Below are 18,652 nucleotides of genomic sequence, written 5' to 3'. Positions count from 1 at the left end.
CACCGTAAATTAACGCCTTTTGCACCATATTTTTTTTTTTTACCAACGTTACATACACATCATTCGTGTATTTTCTTACACGCAATCGATGAGAAAATATTATTATCTTATTATCACGAAGAGTAAAAAGAAATGATACAACTCGATTTCCGTCAAGCGAACGAAAATATTTTTAAAACCCGTATTAAACGTATTTTCTTTTATAAATATACCTTATGTATTATAAAAACAAACTAACGCAGGTCTATTTCGGGATTCCTGGTCTATTTGGTATAATTAATTCATGAATATTCAAAGTATTCGAATAAATGAAAATACATTCGATTTACGAAAATACGTTCATACCCAGCGATAACAACTTCTGCGTAATAACATAATTTCTTTTCGCGTTAAACGTGTCCAAAACTTCCACGGTAATTATAAATGTCAGGAAAAAATCATCGCTTCGAAAGTGTGCTAGTGCCTGGATAAAAAAAAAAAGAAAAAAAGAAAAGTAATCGGATGACGCGATAATAATTGTCTACCTATAAACGGAAACACTGACAATGTGACTAAAAATTCAAACGACCTTGCCGTGATCGCGTATTATTATAGGTATATCGATAGATAAGGATCAAAATTCCGATTGTATTACGTATCTCCAGGCATTGTAAAACGATTCGTATCGATCAGCCTGAATTATTGTCATTATTTGACTTCTTTTTTTTTTTTTTTTGTTTCCCCTCAAAAACAACTACGTTTGCAAATTTTACATCGTTCAATTTCTTTTTTCCAATCTTCCATTTATTTCATTCGTGCAACGAACGATAAATATATTCGGCACTAATTCGAAACTCACTCACATCAAATCGGTTATAATAAACCAAACTTGTCGCCCAATCTTTTTTATCAGTGAAACGAGTGTATGACGAACGCGGTTTTAAATCTCGTTAGAAATGACGAATTACTATACATAGAAGCATCACGCGATACGCACGAATATAATTAATTATCGACGAGGATCCAGAGTTATAAGTAGGTACAAGGTATAAAATATTCTCATTGCACACCTGCGCCTTATTAGGATCGATTTTATATAATCTAGATAACCGAAAGTATAATTATAAAAATACGATCAACGCATAGAAACGATACGCGTTCAAAGTTTTATCGCGCGTTGCATGTGATTCCGAATCACGTTTCTTTGACTGGATCTTATCTTTTCTTTCTTCTTCTTCTTTTTTTTTTTTTTTTTTTGCAATCAACTATCGGAGTACAGATTTTGAATTTTGTAATCTCGCATAAATTTCGCATATTCTTGCAATACGCGGTATTGTACATATATATATATATATATGTACATATATAAAAGTTGCACAAGTATAAATCGAATTTTATCGCTGCTGCGAAGAAATTTCGATGGCACGCGACTAAACTCGGTATTATACATTTAACTCGAATAACAACAATTTTTCAAATACATTTCGCTTTACAATTTTCACACGAAAATATAACACAGAAATAAAGATTTCACGCGCCATTTCATCCTACATTTAAATATGTACATATTTGAAATAACGTAGAGTATACGATATCGATTAAAAGCTTTTGATTCGATAAGTGAAAATTATTCCGAAAATATTATGTTTTGCAAAGAAATAAAAATCTTTATATTTTGTCCGACTAAATCTGCAAAAGCGATAAAAAAAAAAAAAAAAGAATCACGTCTCAATTCAATTCCATGAAAATGAAAAATATTACGGTGTCTGGTAAAAATTCTTTAAAAAAAAAAATAAAAAAATATATCCTACATGCACATCATACGTTCAATAAGTTGCGGAAATTATCGTCACGTGTATATATATACCTACATGTAACAATATCGCAAAGTTCGAAGGAATGCAGGCAGCGGCTTCTTTGCCGCGGAGAAAGCGCCTCGTCGCCACGAAATTCCCTTTTTCAAACCGACTGACGCACGATACGCGTACACATAACACATTACACCACACGTAGGTACACCATAAAGACGAATTTTTTATTTTTTTTTATTTCTTTTTCCGTACTTTACAAAACTTTCCCACCCGGCGATATACTTGTAATATATGTATATTTTCTCTCATACTTCGCCGTTACGACGGTACGTGTAAATGTATGTAAAAAAAGAAAAACAAAAATAAAAATAAAATAAAAATAAAATAAAATGTACCACAGTAACCTGCACGCGTTGCACCGGCTCTCTTATAATCTCGGCGTAGAACACGAGCGACTTTTATAAACTGGTATAAGGACAAGAATGCGAGTGAAACCTGGGCGCATTCCTTGCGGAAGTGATACGCGTATTTCTGCTACACCAGCGAACCTCGGCAGCCTCGTCTTAAACCTGCAATCTTTCAGTTACCTACAGATAATTCCTATCCTACGAGATTCGTGATTTCTTTCAAAAATCAAACTGAATAATTTTATATAATATAATGTAAAATCCGATAAGCAAATTAATCGACGCGATCGAATGATCCCCACGATTTTCACGAAGAAAGTTCTTATCGAATTTTACATTTTACTTTTTTTTTTTTTACTTTTTCTTTCCCGATTAGATAACTTTTATCGATAGATAAGATTGCATATTTTAAACGGATACTTCGTGTGTTATTGGGTGATTTTTTTTTTTTTTTTTTTTTTACCGAGAATCTGCAGAGAAAATCCGGCAGACAGGTGATTTGCGAATCTCGCGGATATGTGTAATTTAAAAGCATGACTGTACGCGAAAAACTTTCGTTATACTGCCCGTAACGTTGAGTCTTGTTCCGATTTCACTGATCTCGAGTGTTAAGTACGTTCTTTATATTCCGGTAGTAATCGTCGTCGTCATCATCATCATCATTGTGATTTTGTTTACTACGATACTTTCGACTCTTTTTACATCTCCAACGTCCGTTTGCTTTTTGTGTTTTCAATTCCTGTATTCTCGCGCGTGAGTGGTTGTATTCGTGCGTGTGTGTGTGTGTGTTTTTTTTTTTAATTATAATAATGAAATTCGACGCGCTAGTGAGAAGCCTACCTACTCTTCAAATTTCACATCGTTTCAAAATTTTATTTTATTATACGCGGTATTTTCCGGGACTATTAAATTCGTCTTGTCAACCCACGCGCTTATACGTTGCGTGAGGATATATTATACATACGTATATTTATCTGTACACGTATCATGCAGAGTTGAACGAGCGACGCCGACTCGCCTCTAAAATTTGTGTATTATGCAGCTGGACAAGATCATCGTATGTCTGACGAAATGACATCAAAATATAAAATCAAACATTTTCAATTTTTGAAATAAAATTTTACCGTTAAGAAACGTTGTTTTATTTTTGTTTATTATTGTCATTATCATTATTATTATTATTATTATTATTATTATTGTGTGCGTTTTACTATCCAACAATACTGTACGATGTATTATACGAAGAGAAAAAAAATAATAAACATTTGCAAAAAAAAGTATCGTTCCTTTGTCATTAATTGCATCTAATACATATGTTATTTCATTATCCTAGCACATTGGAGCTAAGTAATAATAGAAAAAAAAAAACCAAAAAAACTGCGTTTACAATATGAAACGTCGGGTTAAAAACGTCTGCAGGTTACAACGCGATTTATAAATATAAGTATTGTGAACGTACAACGTGAACACTAACAAAGGTTTGAAAGAAAAAGAAAACACGTTCACTTTAACCGACCAGTGACCCAGTATTTTTGTCGTCACTACAATCCGTATCTGTATCCTACGCGAGTAAGTAGGTATTCGTACGCATTCTCGGCACCAAGAACAGCTACCGCGTAGGTAGATAAAATGCCATTTCAAAAAAAAAAAACGCTCGCTTGACACACGCGTATGATTGGCGTGAAAAAAAGTAAAGGATCAATTATAATGAAAATTAAAAAAAAAAAAAAGAAGAAAACGGAAATATCGATTACCGTCGAAGACTTTTGTCATATAAAATTCCCTCTGACTCTCCACAAATTGCAACAACTTTTTGCAGCGTTTCATTACAGGATCACTATAGCAGCGTAGAATATACGTAAATAGATATGCGTGTGCGTACACAGAAGAAACAGGTAGACGTACATGTGTTGGATTTTTTCATTACGGTGCATCGCTGTTATACGTATATAGACATCTACCGTATGGGTATACACTTATGCATATACTTATGCTCTGTGTACGTAGAAATTTCTACCACACGCGCACTGTCGAGCAAGTAGAGTAAAAGATTAATAAAAAAGAAGCAAGAGTGAGAATACAAGTACAAATATATCCATGTACGTATTTCACACACGCGTAACGTAGACACGAGCTTTTATATACATTATACATCATACGTTATACGTATACGTATATTAAGATGTATGCATATGTCTACTGTCTCTAGGTATAAATTCTATATGTATATATATATATATATATATATATATATATATACGTTACTTATCGTGCAGTACCTGTTATAAAGGCGAACATTCTCCACGTGGGCGTCGTCGTCTTCGCCAATTTAGATACATGTATGTGCATTATCAGGTATATTACTGTACGTATACACCTATGTATAACGCAAAACGCGCGGTCTTGCCGAGGAGCCAAGGGCAAGTAATGGGTATCCAGCGGGTATTAACGTGCGTGTAATACGTTGAATAAGTTCTTACGTTGTACCTTGATTTGTAGATATTTGAACGAAGCGCTGTTGAAAAATTCTATGCGATCGTGAATTCACGTTGAGAGTAATGACAGGTCCTAGCGATTTGAAATCTATGCGATAAAAACGAGAAGACAATAAAATTGGCGAAGGAATTTGAAAAGATAAACAATACGAAAGATAAAAAATCAAAACCAAACAGTCAAACAATATTTAAATGCAACGTTATTTTTTTTCCCGAATACAATTCTCGCTAATTACTTATTTTATATTTCACATTATACTGCTTAAATCTCTTTTCTTTTATTTCTTAAATTTTCATCCCCGTTAATAATTGAATTGTCGACAATAACCGCATAATTTTTTTTCAATTTCTTTTCCATCGAAATGCAAACGATGCTTCTCTCAAGCACGTTCGGCATACAGACGCATGGCGGACACGCATTTTATAACATGAAACAGTACGCACTACACGTGACGATATCTGATGGCCGTAGTCATGCCGTGAGAATGTATCAAATTTCCAAGTTTGGGGATACATTCCTGAATGTTTTGTGGCGGGGCTACGCAATTTGTGTCAGGGACTTCTCTTTCCTCTACACATATATTCGGCACGATTCACTCCGTTTCTCTCTCTCTCTCTCTCTCTCTCTCTCTATTTCTCGCTTTTTCTCTGTACTCATACTATGTAGCTATTATGCCAGTGTACAAGTTCACGTAGGTATATGTTTAATACATACATATAACCATTTGTATATGCAAGTAGCGCGCAACGTTCGTATATAGGAATGTGTGTATGTACATGCCGGCGTGCTTGCGTAGCCTTTACGACTTTTTAATACCCTGTGTAGTAGAGCCTCGCCTTGTCTCCTGCAGTCGACGTATTACACCCCCCACTATATATATATATATATATGTATGTATGTATGTATGTATATACCTATAGATTATATTCCGGTATATGAATGTGCGTTTATCCGGATCGCTTTCAACTTTTTCTACTAAATCACTCGTATCTACGTTATATTTATTGCGTATACAAAGGCGTTGACAAAAATAAGTCAAATTTGTACGTAAATCTAATCATTATCGTAACAAGAAATTGGTCATGTCGAATTCACGCTCGATAGTGAAGAGAAACGAAAAAGCGCAGTAACATTGAATTGGGCACAATTAAATTCCAAAAAAAAAAAAAAAAGAATCTACTAGGTTCGATCTATTCGGATTGTAGTTTATTAGTTTATTACAAAAAAAAAAATTATTTTTTTTTATTTACATTCTTTTCACGTATTACCGTCTTTACACTGTTCAATTCAATATACATGTAATAAATAATATCGTACTAGACATATAGACGCAGGTTTATTACATGTACAATATTCCTCAGGTCAAATCATGCGAGTGACGATAGGATGAATATTAATTTGGAAATGAATCTTTGCGCCTCTGATAATTGCAAGTAAGATTCATCGTCATTGGTGGCGTCAATTAATCACGTGATACGTTTTCAACTCGTTTCCAACCCCCCGTCCCCCTCGTGACCGACCGTGAAGTTTTGGCTGACCCATTATCCCCCTGCTCGTCGTTACGTACATTTTTTTTCTTACTAATACGGTAAATTCGTAAACGTATACTCTGTCCACAATTTACCGATCAAAAATAACAAACTTTATTGATACCAAAATTATAATTTAACACAAATCGATTCGGTATTTATTGAGAAGAGATGCGTGAAGCAAAAAACAAAATAATAATGCAAATAATACGAAAGATCGCGATTTTTTCAAGCAACCCCCCCTCCCCTCCTGTTGTGAGTCTCACGTGATTAATGAACGCCCCCGGTGTGTAAGGTGCTCGAATAATAAACGCGAGGTCGAGATGCAGCGATGGCATCTGCGAGCCATCTGTGTTTAGAAAAATCAGCTACCCATACACCTATAATGTATGGTATATCCATTCACCTAACCACCTACCCACCCTTACTTTTGTACAACCCTGTATGTGTGCAACTTTGCAGTGCGTTACACGGATGAATGTACATTGTTTATTATGTATACGGACAAATTTCGAAGACAGAAAGATATAAAAAAAAAAAAAAAACTGCGAGGAGCCTCCCGCGTTTGTTTATAATTTACGAATTCCGGCATAATAGGCGGATTGCGAAAATTGTCTCAAAAATAAATGTAAAAATACCGAGTTGGGAAAATATAATTTTTTTTTTTTTTTTATTAATTTTCAAAGATGAAACGATTCCAGAACCAAAGGTCAAAAGAAAGTGTACTGAAAAGAAGAAGTATGATCGTCCCCATTATCGAGATGTTAACCCTCTGAACTTGAATACGTGAAAACCTGTCGCCTCAAATTTCCAAATCAAGTAAATAAGTTCGTTTAATTCCGCACATTCGCATCCTTAGCGATGTCGAATAAAAATCATTTAAAATAAATAAATAAATAAGAAATTAAAAGAAATTAGAAAAAAAAAAGATTCACTCGGTTTTTTCGAACGTCGAGAAATTGAGTTGGAAAAATTAATGAATAAATATGAATATTATTAAATATGGTAGTAAACATACGTACGTTAAAATCAAACAAAAATAAAAATAAAAATAAAAAATACAACTTACGTTCAGTAACGAACAATAATTCAAGACCAAGTTAAACATCCGATGCAACATTATGTACATAATATGCCGTAGCAACGGGGATACATCGTACACACTTTACGCTGAGAAACACATGGTAGTACTCGTCATGAAATAAATTGTATATATATATGTGCAGAGTTTTTCACGCGAGAGTTGCAGCAAGACGAAGAAGAATACATGATACATTATAAGGTGTACATATATGTAACGTATAACGAAATTCTTCTTTCTCCGTACGTCGATAATTATAATACATGTATGCGTGCATGTATAATATATATATGCACAGTATATATAGATACACATGTGCGCGGAGTTCGTGTTCATCGAAAGCTACGGTATGTGCTTGCGGAGTAATTTACTGACATCGAAGAATCTTATCTTGTCTGAAACGCGGGGCCCCTTCGACCACTGACAAGAGTAGACGAGAGAGGAAAGGAGGAAAGGAGGAAAGGAGGAAAGGAGGAAAGGAGGAAAGAGAGTCACTCGTCTTCGTTCTTCCTCCTCCTCCTCCTCCTCCTCCTCCTCCTCCTCCTCCTCCTCCTCCTCCTCCTCCTCCTCCTCCTCCTCCTCCTCCTCCTCCTCCTCCTCCTCCTCCTCCTCCTCCTCCTCCTCCTCCTCCTCCTCCTCCTCCTCCTCCTCCTCCTCCTCCTCCTCCTCCTCCTCCTCCTCCTCCTCCTCCTCCTCCTCCTCCTCCTCCTCCTCCTCCTCCTCCTCCTCCTCCTCCTCCTCCTCCTCCTCCTCCTCCTCCTCCTCCTCCTCCTCCTTCTTCTTCTTCTTCTTCTTCTTCTTCTTCGAGAATATATTAAACGTCCGGTTATTTTTAGATTCTGGGCACCCACACTGACGCGTTAATATTATACGTTACGTACGGTAAGCGAGAGAGCGACGAAGCTGGCAGTTGGTTGGTTGGCCCCGTGGGCTTATTCTCCGGCATTTCGGTACCGTATGCCTCCGCGTTGCAGGGGGAGAGAAAGAGAAAGAGAGAAGAGGGAAGAAAAAGAGAAAAAGAGAGAGAGAGAGAGAGAGAGAAAGGAGAAATACGCGCATATATGCCGTCTTCGTGTGCGTACGCGCATCTCGAACGAGGCATCGAGCGGACGGACCGTCACGACGCACCATCTGGCGGCCGAATCTATTATTAGAATTCATCTTCTTCGTCTTCGTCTTCGTCTTGGCGATCGTCTTTTTCTTTTTCTTCTTCTTTCTCTTCTCTTCTTCTCGGCAATCGCATCCCTCCCGGAGGAGCTTTCTACCGAAGAGACCGCGGTGTCCCGAGGAGACGTAGCGGGAGAGGGGGAATGAATGGAATGCGTCTTGTTTCCCCCGTAAAACCCGACATTCCAGGCCTGGGTCTCCTCTCGCAGGGATCGGCGGACACATCAACTGTTTCCAACCAACCAACCAACGAACGAACCAACTTGGACGGGCCCCCCGAACCCCTGAACGTAGCGAAAGAAGATCAAAGAATATAAACAAAAATCCCTGGATCCCCGTAAAGACACGAGAAGCTATACCCGCTTCTTTCTCTCTTTATCACATCTTTATCTCCTTTTCTCTTTTTCCTCATCTTCCTTCTTCTCTCAATCTTAGATCCGACATGGGTAAATTTTTTTCTTTTCCAATCAATTTTTCGTCGTCTTCTTTCCCCGCTTCTTTGGCTTTCCTTCATTCATTTGAGGCTACTTATTTTAAACCCCGCCGCCGAAGTAGTAAATTCCAAATTTTTCGGTATCAATCGTTATTGTACGAGAATATACAACGTTCATCGTCATTTACGCAACGTATGTAACAATAAAAAAGTAGGGTGAAATTTTTGTTCGTAAAATTCTTCTTAAAATTATATATCATGAAAATTTACATACGTATTAATCAAATGTCTTGTCTGTATTCCGCGAAGAAATGTTAATAATTCTTCCAACTTCCAGATATTGACGTTCAATTACGTTTTCCTTCTAGAACAAGTCTGTCAATCGGTGGAGAATTTGTAAAACATATTTTTAAAGAATTTTCTTACCCAGAATAAGAGCGATATATTACGTGTACAAAAACAAATGGAAAAAATAAGCGTTCATCCTGATCGAGTCGATATATTTTCAGTATCTTTTCCATTTTCAACGGTTAAGAAAACCCCTGAGTACAAGCAAACTTCCCTAACCTTTCCGGACTTTCCTGTTTCCAGCTATACATATAACAATATTGCCTAACAATAAACTTTTCCGTTCCTTTTTATACGTACAAGAAACAACGAATGTGAAAGAAAGTTTCGATCAGTTTCCCCAAATAAAAAAAAGTGTAAAAGCGGTAATGATACCCATTTCTTCTTTTCACCTCCTTGAAATGTACTTCTTATACCTTCTTTTTTCTCTGTACATGGTACATTTGTTTCCTTCTCGGTTACACATTGCAAAAGAACGTTAATTCCGTCAAGACGTTGTTGCAGAAATAAAATTAAATAAAAACGTCGTCCGTCTAACCGTAATTCATCTTATCTGTTTATTAAGAGAATACATAAGCGCGTTGTGTAAGAATTGAACGGTTACGTGGAGGCACTGAGAATAATGGTGCTGTGGAATTGGCTCGTTTGCTTAGCGATCGAAACTGCATCTCTGTAGTAGAATTTTAACGCCAAAATTTTTCATCGGTTACTCGATTGCTTCTATATTTTTTAATTTCCCACGCATTCGTACGTACATAAACAATTAATTGTTCTCACTGCGACGAACGATGATAAAAACATTTTCACTCGATTAAATTCGTCTGTATGCCTATTATACGCAATTATATACCATGACTAATCGCGCAGGTGAAATTATGACCGTAAAGTTTGATTAATTACGTTACCAATATCGCGAAATCAGACTTAACAAACGGTGTTAAATACAAACGGGAAACAGAAACGAAGAATGAAAATGTTAAAAAGATATACTTTTAGGAATTCGATCAAACAACGAACGAGCAAAATGTTATTCCATGCTGTTGGAAATACGCGGAATATTTAACATAAATGTAATAAACGTATAACGAAGATCACGCTCCGACATTCTTCTAGCGGGAATTTTTCAACGATCGCATTGCAGCGAAACGCGTCGCGTTTGCGTTTTCGTTTGCCTGCAACGTTACAATCGTCGTGTGCACAGGCATTCGTAGAGTTATAGGCATAAAGCTGAGATCGAAAAGCGATTCATTCGCGTCGAGCGAGCTGAAGGAATCCGTCCGTCTATATAGAGCAAGTATAAATATGTTTGAGGTATGCGGTGGCATGTGTGCAATATGCCGACACGTTGGCCGCGCCTGCATTACGATTAGACGACGTACATACGTTATACTTGCGTACACAGGATTGGAGCGGGGTTGAAATTACGATTTTAAAAAGTTCCAAAAGCGATTGATTACGCATTATTTTGTCGCGAAACTTAAAGTAAGGAAATCAAACTTTGGACGAAACATCAAAGTTTCGAAAGGGCATAACTCCGACAGGTCAAAGCTCCGAAAGTGTGAAATGAGAAAATTAAAAAATCCGAAACAACGAAATTCCGAGTGATCCAAGATTTTCAGTTCTCTACATTTCTGGTTTGGTGAAATGTCGATACGTTTGATCTTTCTTTGTTTTGGATTTTCGATATTTGTACGTTCGGAATCCTGCACTGAGAGAAATTTTTAGTTCCGGTTACCGCTCGGTCCTTGACTATTTTCATTTTTTACCACAATCGAAAAACATAGTTCTAGGTAGAAAATGATAATTAGTTTTCTAGCTGTTACCGGAAAGTCTAGTATCCGTTACTGTTCTTTCTCATAACGATCACTGTTACTATACTTTCTTGCAAATGTTGCGAAAATTTAATGCTTGCGCAAGAATAGATCGACGTTAAAGCCTTATTTAACTAAAAAACTAGAGTAAACCTCACAAACTGATTTTGCGTTGCAATTACCAAAAAAGGATCGACGATAGCGCAAAATGGTTACGCGTACCTCGTTTTTCGTTATTCCAACAATATTCGAACAGTTTTTTAACGATACCTGTTTTACTCAATTTTTCTAGTTACTATAACAAATGATATTCTTCTCAGTGTGGTCTTTCTGATTTTCGGTTTTTCTGAAATTTTTTACACCCACTCGTTGAGTAAACTACGCTGTCCGAGTGCCATTATTATACTCTAGAGATGATGATAATTTGTTGCTTTTATAACATGTAATATACGTATTACACGTACCTATATGTAGATACTAAAGAAATATTTAGCGAGGAAAATAATAAATGTGGCAAAAAGCCGGGTAATAATCCTGTCGAGAGAATAAATATAATGTTCCATAAAAATCTTCCGATGCGAATAAACACGGCAACGCATAGATATACAGACGAGGCTAAAAGTCGGTAGCGTTACCGCAGCGAAACGTCGGTGAAAAAACCATTACTACGCAATTTTTAAGAATGGCATCGAAGGAGTCGGTGACTTTTCAAAATCTGAACCTTATGTTGCGTTTGCAAATTATGTATACCGTATTTCCTTACTTCCTTATTTCTAATTCTTATTCGGCTCGATGATAAATTCGGCTTGGCCGCCTGTGCAAGTACAAGTGACAGGTTACAAATTGGGCAACAAAAGACGTTCCGCGGGGTGCCAAGATCGGCGCTGAGAGAGAAGACGAAAAAGAAGAAGAAGACGAGGAAGAGAGAGAGAGAGAAAATCCGTTAAGAGGTTTGTCTAATTCTGCAAGACTTTCGAACAACTATTTTGGCCAACAGACTTACTCCTCGTCTCTCGTTTAAAATATCTATTATTCCATTATACGATATACATCAGGATAGTTTTTATTTTCGACTTTTTCGAATATTAACTTGGCTGCCCCTCAAATTGCTTACAAATAAATAAATAAATAAATAAATAAAAATCTCCTTCAAAACACAGATCTCTATATCAACTCTAAACCTTCAGACAAGGGCTGTGAATTTTTCCATTTAAAATACGCAAGTTTTTTACGACAGTTTCTGTAAAAATGTTATCGCCGAATTAATCGTTTGAAAAAAAAAAAAAAACTCGCTAATTACTGTGAGAAATCAGTAAGCATTGATTTGTAATATTGAACAAACATATCAGCAGCATCGTCTACGGAGCATTATACGTTAGCTGCTGTAAGTACCCGATTAGAATTCGATTTTTGTTTTCTTTCTCTGATATCAGTCGAAAATCGACGATGCTCATCTTTTGATCAAATACTAGGATCAATGCTGATCGATTTCTGACACTTGTAAATGTTTAGCAAACAGTTAATAATCCCACGATCAAATATCCGTAGGCTGAAAATTGAGTAGTAAGAACGTGTACATTTTAAATCGTAAATTTCACAGACCTTGCGAGAGCGCTTAGGTTTAAAATAGAAACCTGTGCTTCTCGAGAGATTTCTATTTATTTATTTAAAATCAATTCCGATAAATTCTATGGCACATCTATACGTCGCGAGGTGCATAATTATACGATGCACTATAAATAATAGACATACGATGCATGTGGGAGGCCGGTATTATACTGAGATGCAGGTCGGTAGTTCGAGGAATTGAGGTCAAATTTCCGCCAATGCAAATGCCAAATGGTGGCGGTTCTGCAGGTAGATATCGGTGCAGAAGTGCACGCAACGCGATTCGAAGGTTAAAAGACGCGTCGTGTATCCCGCATGTGTGGTACACACATGTGTGTGTGTGTGCGCGTGTGTATGAGAAAACTCGAAACTTCTCGCAATATTTTGAGCTGAAAGTCCTTATCGATAAACGTCTTAAAACGAGCTTGAAAATTAAAATACTGTTTGTGGTTTTTTTTGTTTTTTTTTTTTCTTGTCGTTGCTCAGATTTTGAAACTTTGTGCAATATTGTTTTCCAAAAAAATGAGAAAATTTGACGTAACAAATGCAATTTTCAAAGTGGGATATCGATAATCAAACTAGAAATGAATCAATTAACAAAAATTGACGAAGATATTAAATTCGTTTTGTGCATTAAATAATTATTCTCTTCCCTTTTTTCCCCCTCTTTCCTCTTTTTCTCTTTCTCTGTCTCTATTTCTCTCATATAGTATATATACCCGGTGTCTTACCGGCCTTTGCGTGTGTGTAAATGACGTAAGAGGAATCTCTCGTGTGTTAGGGTATTATGTGCATATCGTGCAAGCGAGCCTCGTCTCGTCGCCGCGGTAAATGCAGGTATTTGCAAGGCGCTTTGCTTCTTCTTACTTCGCGCGATTTTTATGTATTGTATACATGTATGTACAATACGTATAGTATAAATACTTGTTACACGTGTATCGAAACATGCATATTTATATGTTTCTGTATGTGGGTGTGACTCGCGTGTAATGTTATAGGTACACGGATGCCTCGGCAACGCAGGTACATACACGATAGCTTCGAGAGGTATTCGAGAATATAATATTCTTCTTTGAGCTGGAGTAGGGATTTTAATTATAATGTAGTACGTTATTAATATACCGTCGTGTCTAGCTAACCGGCTAATTTCTTTCTTCCGAAATGAATTATACATGCATCGTGTATACGCGGGTAATGAAATTGAACGAAATAAAAAGAACGTTGAATAATAAACGGTACGCGTATAAATATACAGAGAAGACGAGAAAAATGATTGTACAAAAGTTTTTTGTAATACAAATTATTGAAAATATTAATCACACAGAGGATCATATGTGTAATGATGTACAAAAATTATGGCGATTCATTTTTATACATATAATAATACCGTATAGCATGTATTGCACAAAGAAATATTGCAAAATACTTGAAATTTGTCTAGAGTTAAATAATGATCGAATAAAAAATAAAATTCGTTATTTGTTGTATTTTTTATTAAAAGCGAACGCGTTTTCTAATATTATAATTTAAAAATGCGCTTAATACAGGGATAAAAAACGTGTCACAGTTGTTGAAAAGCCGCGGTGACATTTATCCAAGGCAAATTTTTTGTTTTAATTATAACGTCTATAGGTAGAATAATTTACTACGCAGACGTAAAGTCGGGGGATCTCGTGCGCAGCACATTTGTCTTGATCTGTCCTCAGAATAATTGTACACGATCATCACTTCAAACTGCGACACGCCAATCTCGAGAACAACTTTAATCTACATCAGCAGAAGCGGCATAAGCAGAGGGTTATTTAAGAATGCATGCAATATATGATGTATATGTGTATACATAACCTCTATACAAGAATTTGCATAGACAGAGCTATCTGCATATTATAAGCTCAGAGCTTGACAATAAGATTTCTCCATCGTTGACGTCTAATTGTAAATCGTCCTTTAATAATCCACATGCTTGTTACATAGGTGTGTAATGCAATACGAACGATCGATCTAATCATGTCAACCATCAAGATCTGATAATTCTGCACTCAACGATCCGCGTTGTTCCGTACGCAATTACTAGTAACGTTACTGCAACGATGCGTGTTCAGAAAAAAATCGCTACTTCGCCACTTTGGGATTGTCCGAAATTTAGTAAACCATAAAAGAACGAAACATGCTCACGTTTTGTAAAGCCAACTCCTCGAGAGTCGTCCTAAAATTGCACAATAACAAGTTTTTTCTCTTATGTTTCTTTATACGTTGACTTTACTAACTTCAGATTCGTTTAGGTTTGCCCTTCGGCATCGTCGATACGATACATATGTAAAATATCGTATTGCAACGAAAAAGCGAGAATTTCGTATCATTCAATTCGAGCCTCGTTGATATAATTCGAATGTTTTTCTCGACTCATTGCCGGATGTATTCGAGTCAAGGCGAAGTTCGGTTTAGAATTAAAATCTGTACATACATCCATGCTGTTACAGTATGATTTAAGTATGATCTACGGTCGAAAAATTTCGGGGAACAGCTGTAAACGGCGCGGCATGCGGAGTGAAACCACGTGGCCTTGAACGTCAAGTGGAGAGAGAGAGAGAGAGAGAGAGATATATAGATAGAGATAGAGATAAAGATAGAGAAGTAGAAGGAAAGATGATGAAAAGATGCAAAACGAGGAAAAATCCGTCTAGAAAAATTTACAACACCAGTTCCCAACGTTACGTACACGCGTATACGTGAGACATATTAGTCGTCAAGATTAATGTAGAAATTGATCAACTTTACAAAAAAAAATTAAAATAAAATAAAAAAAAAATAAATAAAGTAAAAAAGAAGGAAAGAAATAAAAATTTCTCACCGTGCCAAGATTCGAATGGATCGAAATCGAGCAGCCATTCGAACGTTATACAAGTCCTACAGTGACGTGTAATAAGCGTGTATCCGAACATTGAAAAGAGGAGTGAAATTAAAGCGAGGCGCTGCTAATAATGTCGAAAATCGAGCATAGAATCGAAACGGCAATAGACGAGAGAAAGAACGGGGAAAGAACGAGAAGAGGATACTTCATTCGGATTCGCCGCGTTACAATCGGGCGTTGTAAGTGCGGCCCTGTTGCATGGAATGCGGGCGCGGCGCGCGTGTGTGAACGGAGCGGAGCGAGGTAACGTACGCAACCAACACAAGCAAAGACGCACGCCTCGGAACGACGACGACGACGAAGCCGAGAAGCGACAAGGAGAACATCAGCATCGCCGACAAGCGGCGCGGCGGCAAAAGTAGCAGCAGAAGTAGGAAGAAGATAGTCGGACACGCGGAGGCCGATTCGTCGTTGTTTTTGTGATAGATAGACGGACGGATGTACGGATAGATAGATGGATGGATGGATAAATGGACGAAAGAGAAACGAAAGGGGAGAGAGAGAGAGAGAGAGAGGGAGGGAGGAGGGAAGAGGAATGAAAAGAGGAAAAAACGCGAGGCGGGCTGCTGCATGGTAGGTAATATACACAAACGAACGTACCTGTCTCTCGGGTCGATCCAAGTCGTCTTCCTCGTGTTATGATCGATGAAATATACCTTCCCGTCGAAGTCTCTGGCGACATCCCAGCCGTCCGGAAGCGGTATCTCCCCATTTCTTCTCCTTGGCATATTTCACTTAGCTCTAAATCCATCCAAAGGTATCACCAACTGGTATCACACACACGTAAAACACTAGCTACTCGCCCGCCGCCATCTTGAATACCTCATTATCATGAGCGGGAGTGACGTCACGCCGCCCCGAACGACCAATCCCGGCACCGTTCAGACGCCTCGCGAACGGTATGCGAGTATTGACATAGTAGTCGTCGTCCTCCTCCTCGTCGAGACGACCCCCGGTATCGAAACTCTTTATTTATTCATTCGCTCAGCATTACCCGCACGATTATGCGTTCAACGATTAGGTTCACCCTTCGTCTGATCATCACTCCTAAGCATCTCCCTCTCTATCTCTGTCTTGCTCTAGCTTTCTCAGTTATTGCTGTAAAAAAAATTTCACCGCTAGTACGTTTCTATTTGAAAGAAGTAAACTTGTTTTTGCTTTTTATTATACTATACGTGTTTAAGTATACCGGTAAAAGGCCACCACTGCACACACTCCGTATTCAACACTATTCGGCACTGTCACTTTTTTTTTTTTGCTTTCTTATTTATGCATTTTTTTTTTAAATTCAAACGAACAACTTCACCCAACACTTTCGGACACTAGTATTTTTCTTCGTTACTCTCTTTCTTTATTCGTTTGTTTATGTTATTATCATCAATATCGAATGTGTCGAACGTTCAACCCCCCGCCCCCCTCCCCCCCCACCCCCCCCACCGTCGAAAACACGAGGAATCTTTCCGACGATCTTTCCACCCTATCTCGGCGATTTTATTATGCACATGCTTCGTAATACTGTTTAGAATAGAACGGATAAAAACCTCTTTACTCTGTGGTCGTAATTACGATTTTAATCCCCGTCGATTCCCTGCCTCCCTCCATGACGTAGAAGATTGATCGTTGACGGGGTGACAATAGTTTGGTTTTAAACATGTAAGGATCGTGTGTAACTTGATATCGGTCCAAGTGCGAAACGCTTCGAATAGAGCAAAAAACCCAAAAAAAACAAAAAAAAAAACAACAAACAAACAACAACCGATTCGACGATAGGAGTTTGATATTGATAACAGAAGAAAACAATCGCCGAACGTTAGTTTCGATAATAGGAGGTGAAAAAAAGTGAGTACCGGCTCAAAAGCAAGATGTACCCGGTCTTGCTATCTCTTAGCTCTTGCTACCTAGGAGCATGTTCGGAGTTTGAGACATGCCTGATACCTTCGGCTCATGCGGCCGCTCTCCGCGCTTTGGAATCCGTCCCCACCACGCGATGCGTTCTCGTGTCTCTGACCGCTGCGCACGAATCTCAGCGGAGAAAGCCGAACACCGGCGTTGCCCTTTACGCGAGAAATTCGAATATTTTCATATACGATTTGTACGGCGCCACCGTACGATAAGAGAATTTCATGACAGGTGCAACTCTCGGCGCAACTCTCACCCTACTACGCGGCTGAGAAGCCAAATACGCCACACATGCCTCGGAATTGTTCCGTCACACGACGATCGCTGCGCCCTCTGCGCGCCGATTCTACAACCTCCCGAGGAATGCTAACACGTTTGTCGTTTTTTTTCGTTATTTTTTTTTCCTTCGTTCTACGTTTGTTTTCTTCGTTTTTTCTCATTTTTATACCCCTCGCTCGCTGCTGTCTTACGCAGGGACGAATAAACCCGCCCGCTATTACTAGCTGACGCCGTCATCACAGCGACGTGTGTCCGCCGTTTTTTTATTTTTATTTTTATTTATTCATTTTTTTTTTTTATCTGTACTTTATTCCAACTCATTTCGCCTCCGTGTATAATTTAATACGGAATTCAAGTTTCATCGACGAATATATACAAGGAATTATCTCTTCCCACGTTCAAATACTCGTATTCATTGCCTTGGGTATTTTTGATTCTGTGGATAATTTTTAAGACGGAACCTTAGTCGGCAATCGGTCGATGAGTCAGTTTGCTATATTCTGTCGTGAGATGCAATTCCAGATGGTCTACAGCACCTGTTGACGATTCGTGAATATATGCACAAATTCAAATGCACCGTGCAGGATGCTCGATATTTGAAACGAGGGCGAGCATTCGGGTGCCTGTAGATAAAACATTCTTGCGTATAGGCGGACATTAATTATGCTGTACGAAAGCCAAGGAAAAGGCTGAAATTCTTGAGTTGATTGATTTTCTACGAAATCGTTCGACCGTGATCACATGATTTTGCTGTCCAATAGAAGCCGCGCGTAAATTAAATTCACCTTGTCGTTTCGTCCTGTACAACACATAACTCATTTCATTCACATGCAATATGAAGGTGAGCGCATATAAAATGGTTGAGCATACGAACCACGCATAAACTGTGAAGC

General features: G+C 37.9%; 1 protein-coding gene across 4 annotated transcripts in view; it reads right to left on the bottom strand.

Moving 5' to 3' along the window:
• Positions 1 to 16,984, bottom strand: part of kibra (WW and C2 domain containing protein kibra) — a 63,488-nt gene extending 46,504 nt beyond the window's left edge. For 2 of the 4 annotated variants that reach the window (XM_046631178.1, XM_046631175.2), the window contains exon 1: positions 16,182 to 16,984. In XM_046631178.1, the coding sequence (XP_046487134.1) occupies positions 16,182 to 16,309 (128 nt within the window). In that variant the 5' untranslated portion in view covers positions 16,310 to 16,984. The remainder of the gene's footprint in view (positions 1 to 16,181) is intronic. The other 2 variants (XM_046631177.2, XM_046631176.2) reach the window with 2 other exon arrangements.
• Between the last annotated feature and the right edge of the window lie 1,668 nt (positions 16,985 to 18,652).

The sequence above is a fragment of the Neodiprion pinetum genome, chromosome 6 (genome assembly GCF_021155775.2).
Source record: "Neodiprion pinetum isolate iyNeoPine1 chromosome 6, iyNeoPine1.2, whole genome shotgun sequence".
Taxonomy (NCBI): Eukaryota; Metazoa; Arthropoda; class Insecta; order Hymenoptera; family Diprionidae; genus Neodiprion; species Neodiprion pinetum.
Note: the sequence above shows the minus strand (reverse complement) of the source record. Positions and strands in the feature narration are given on the sequence as shown.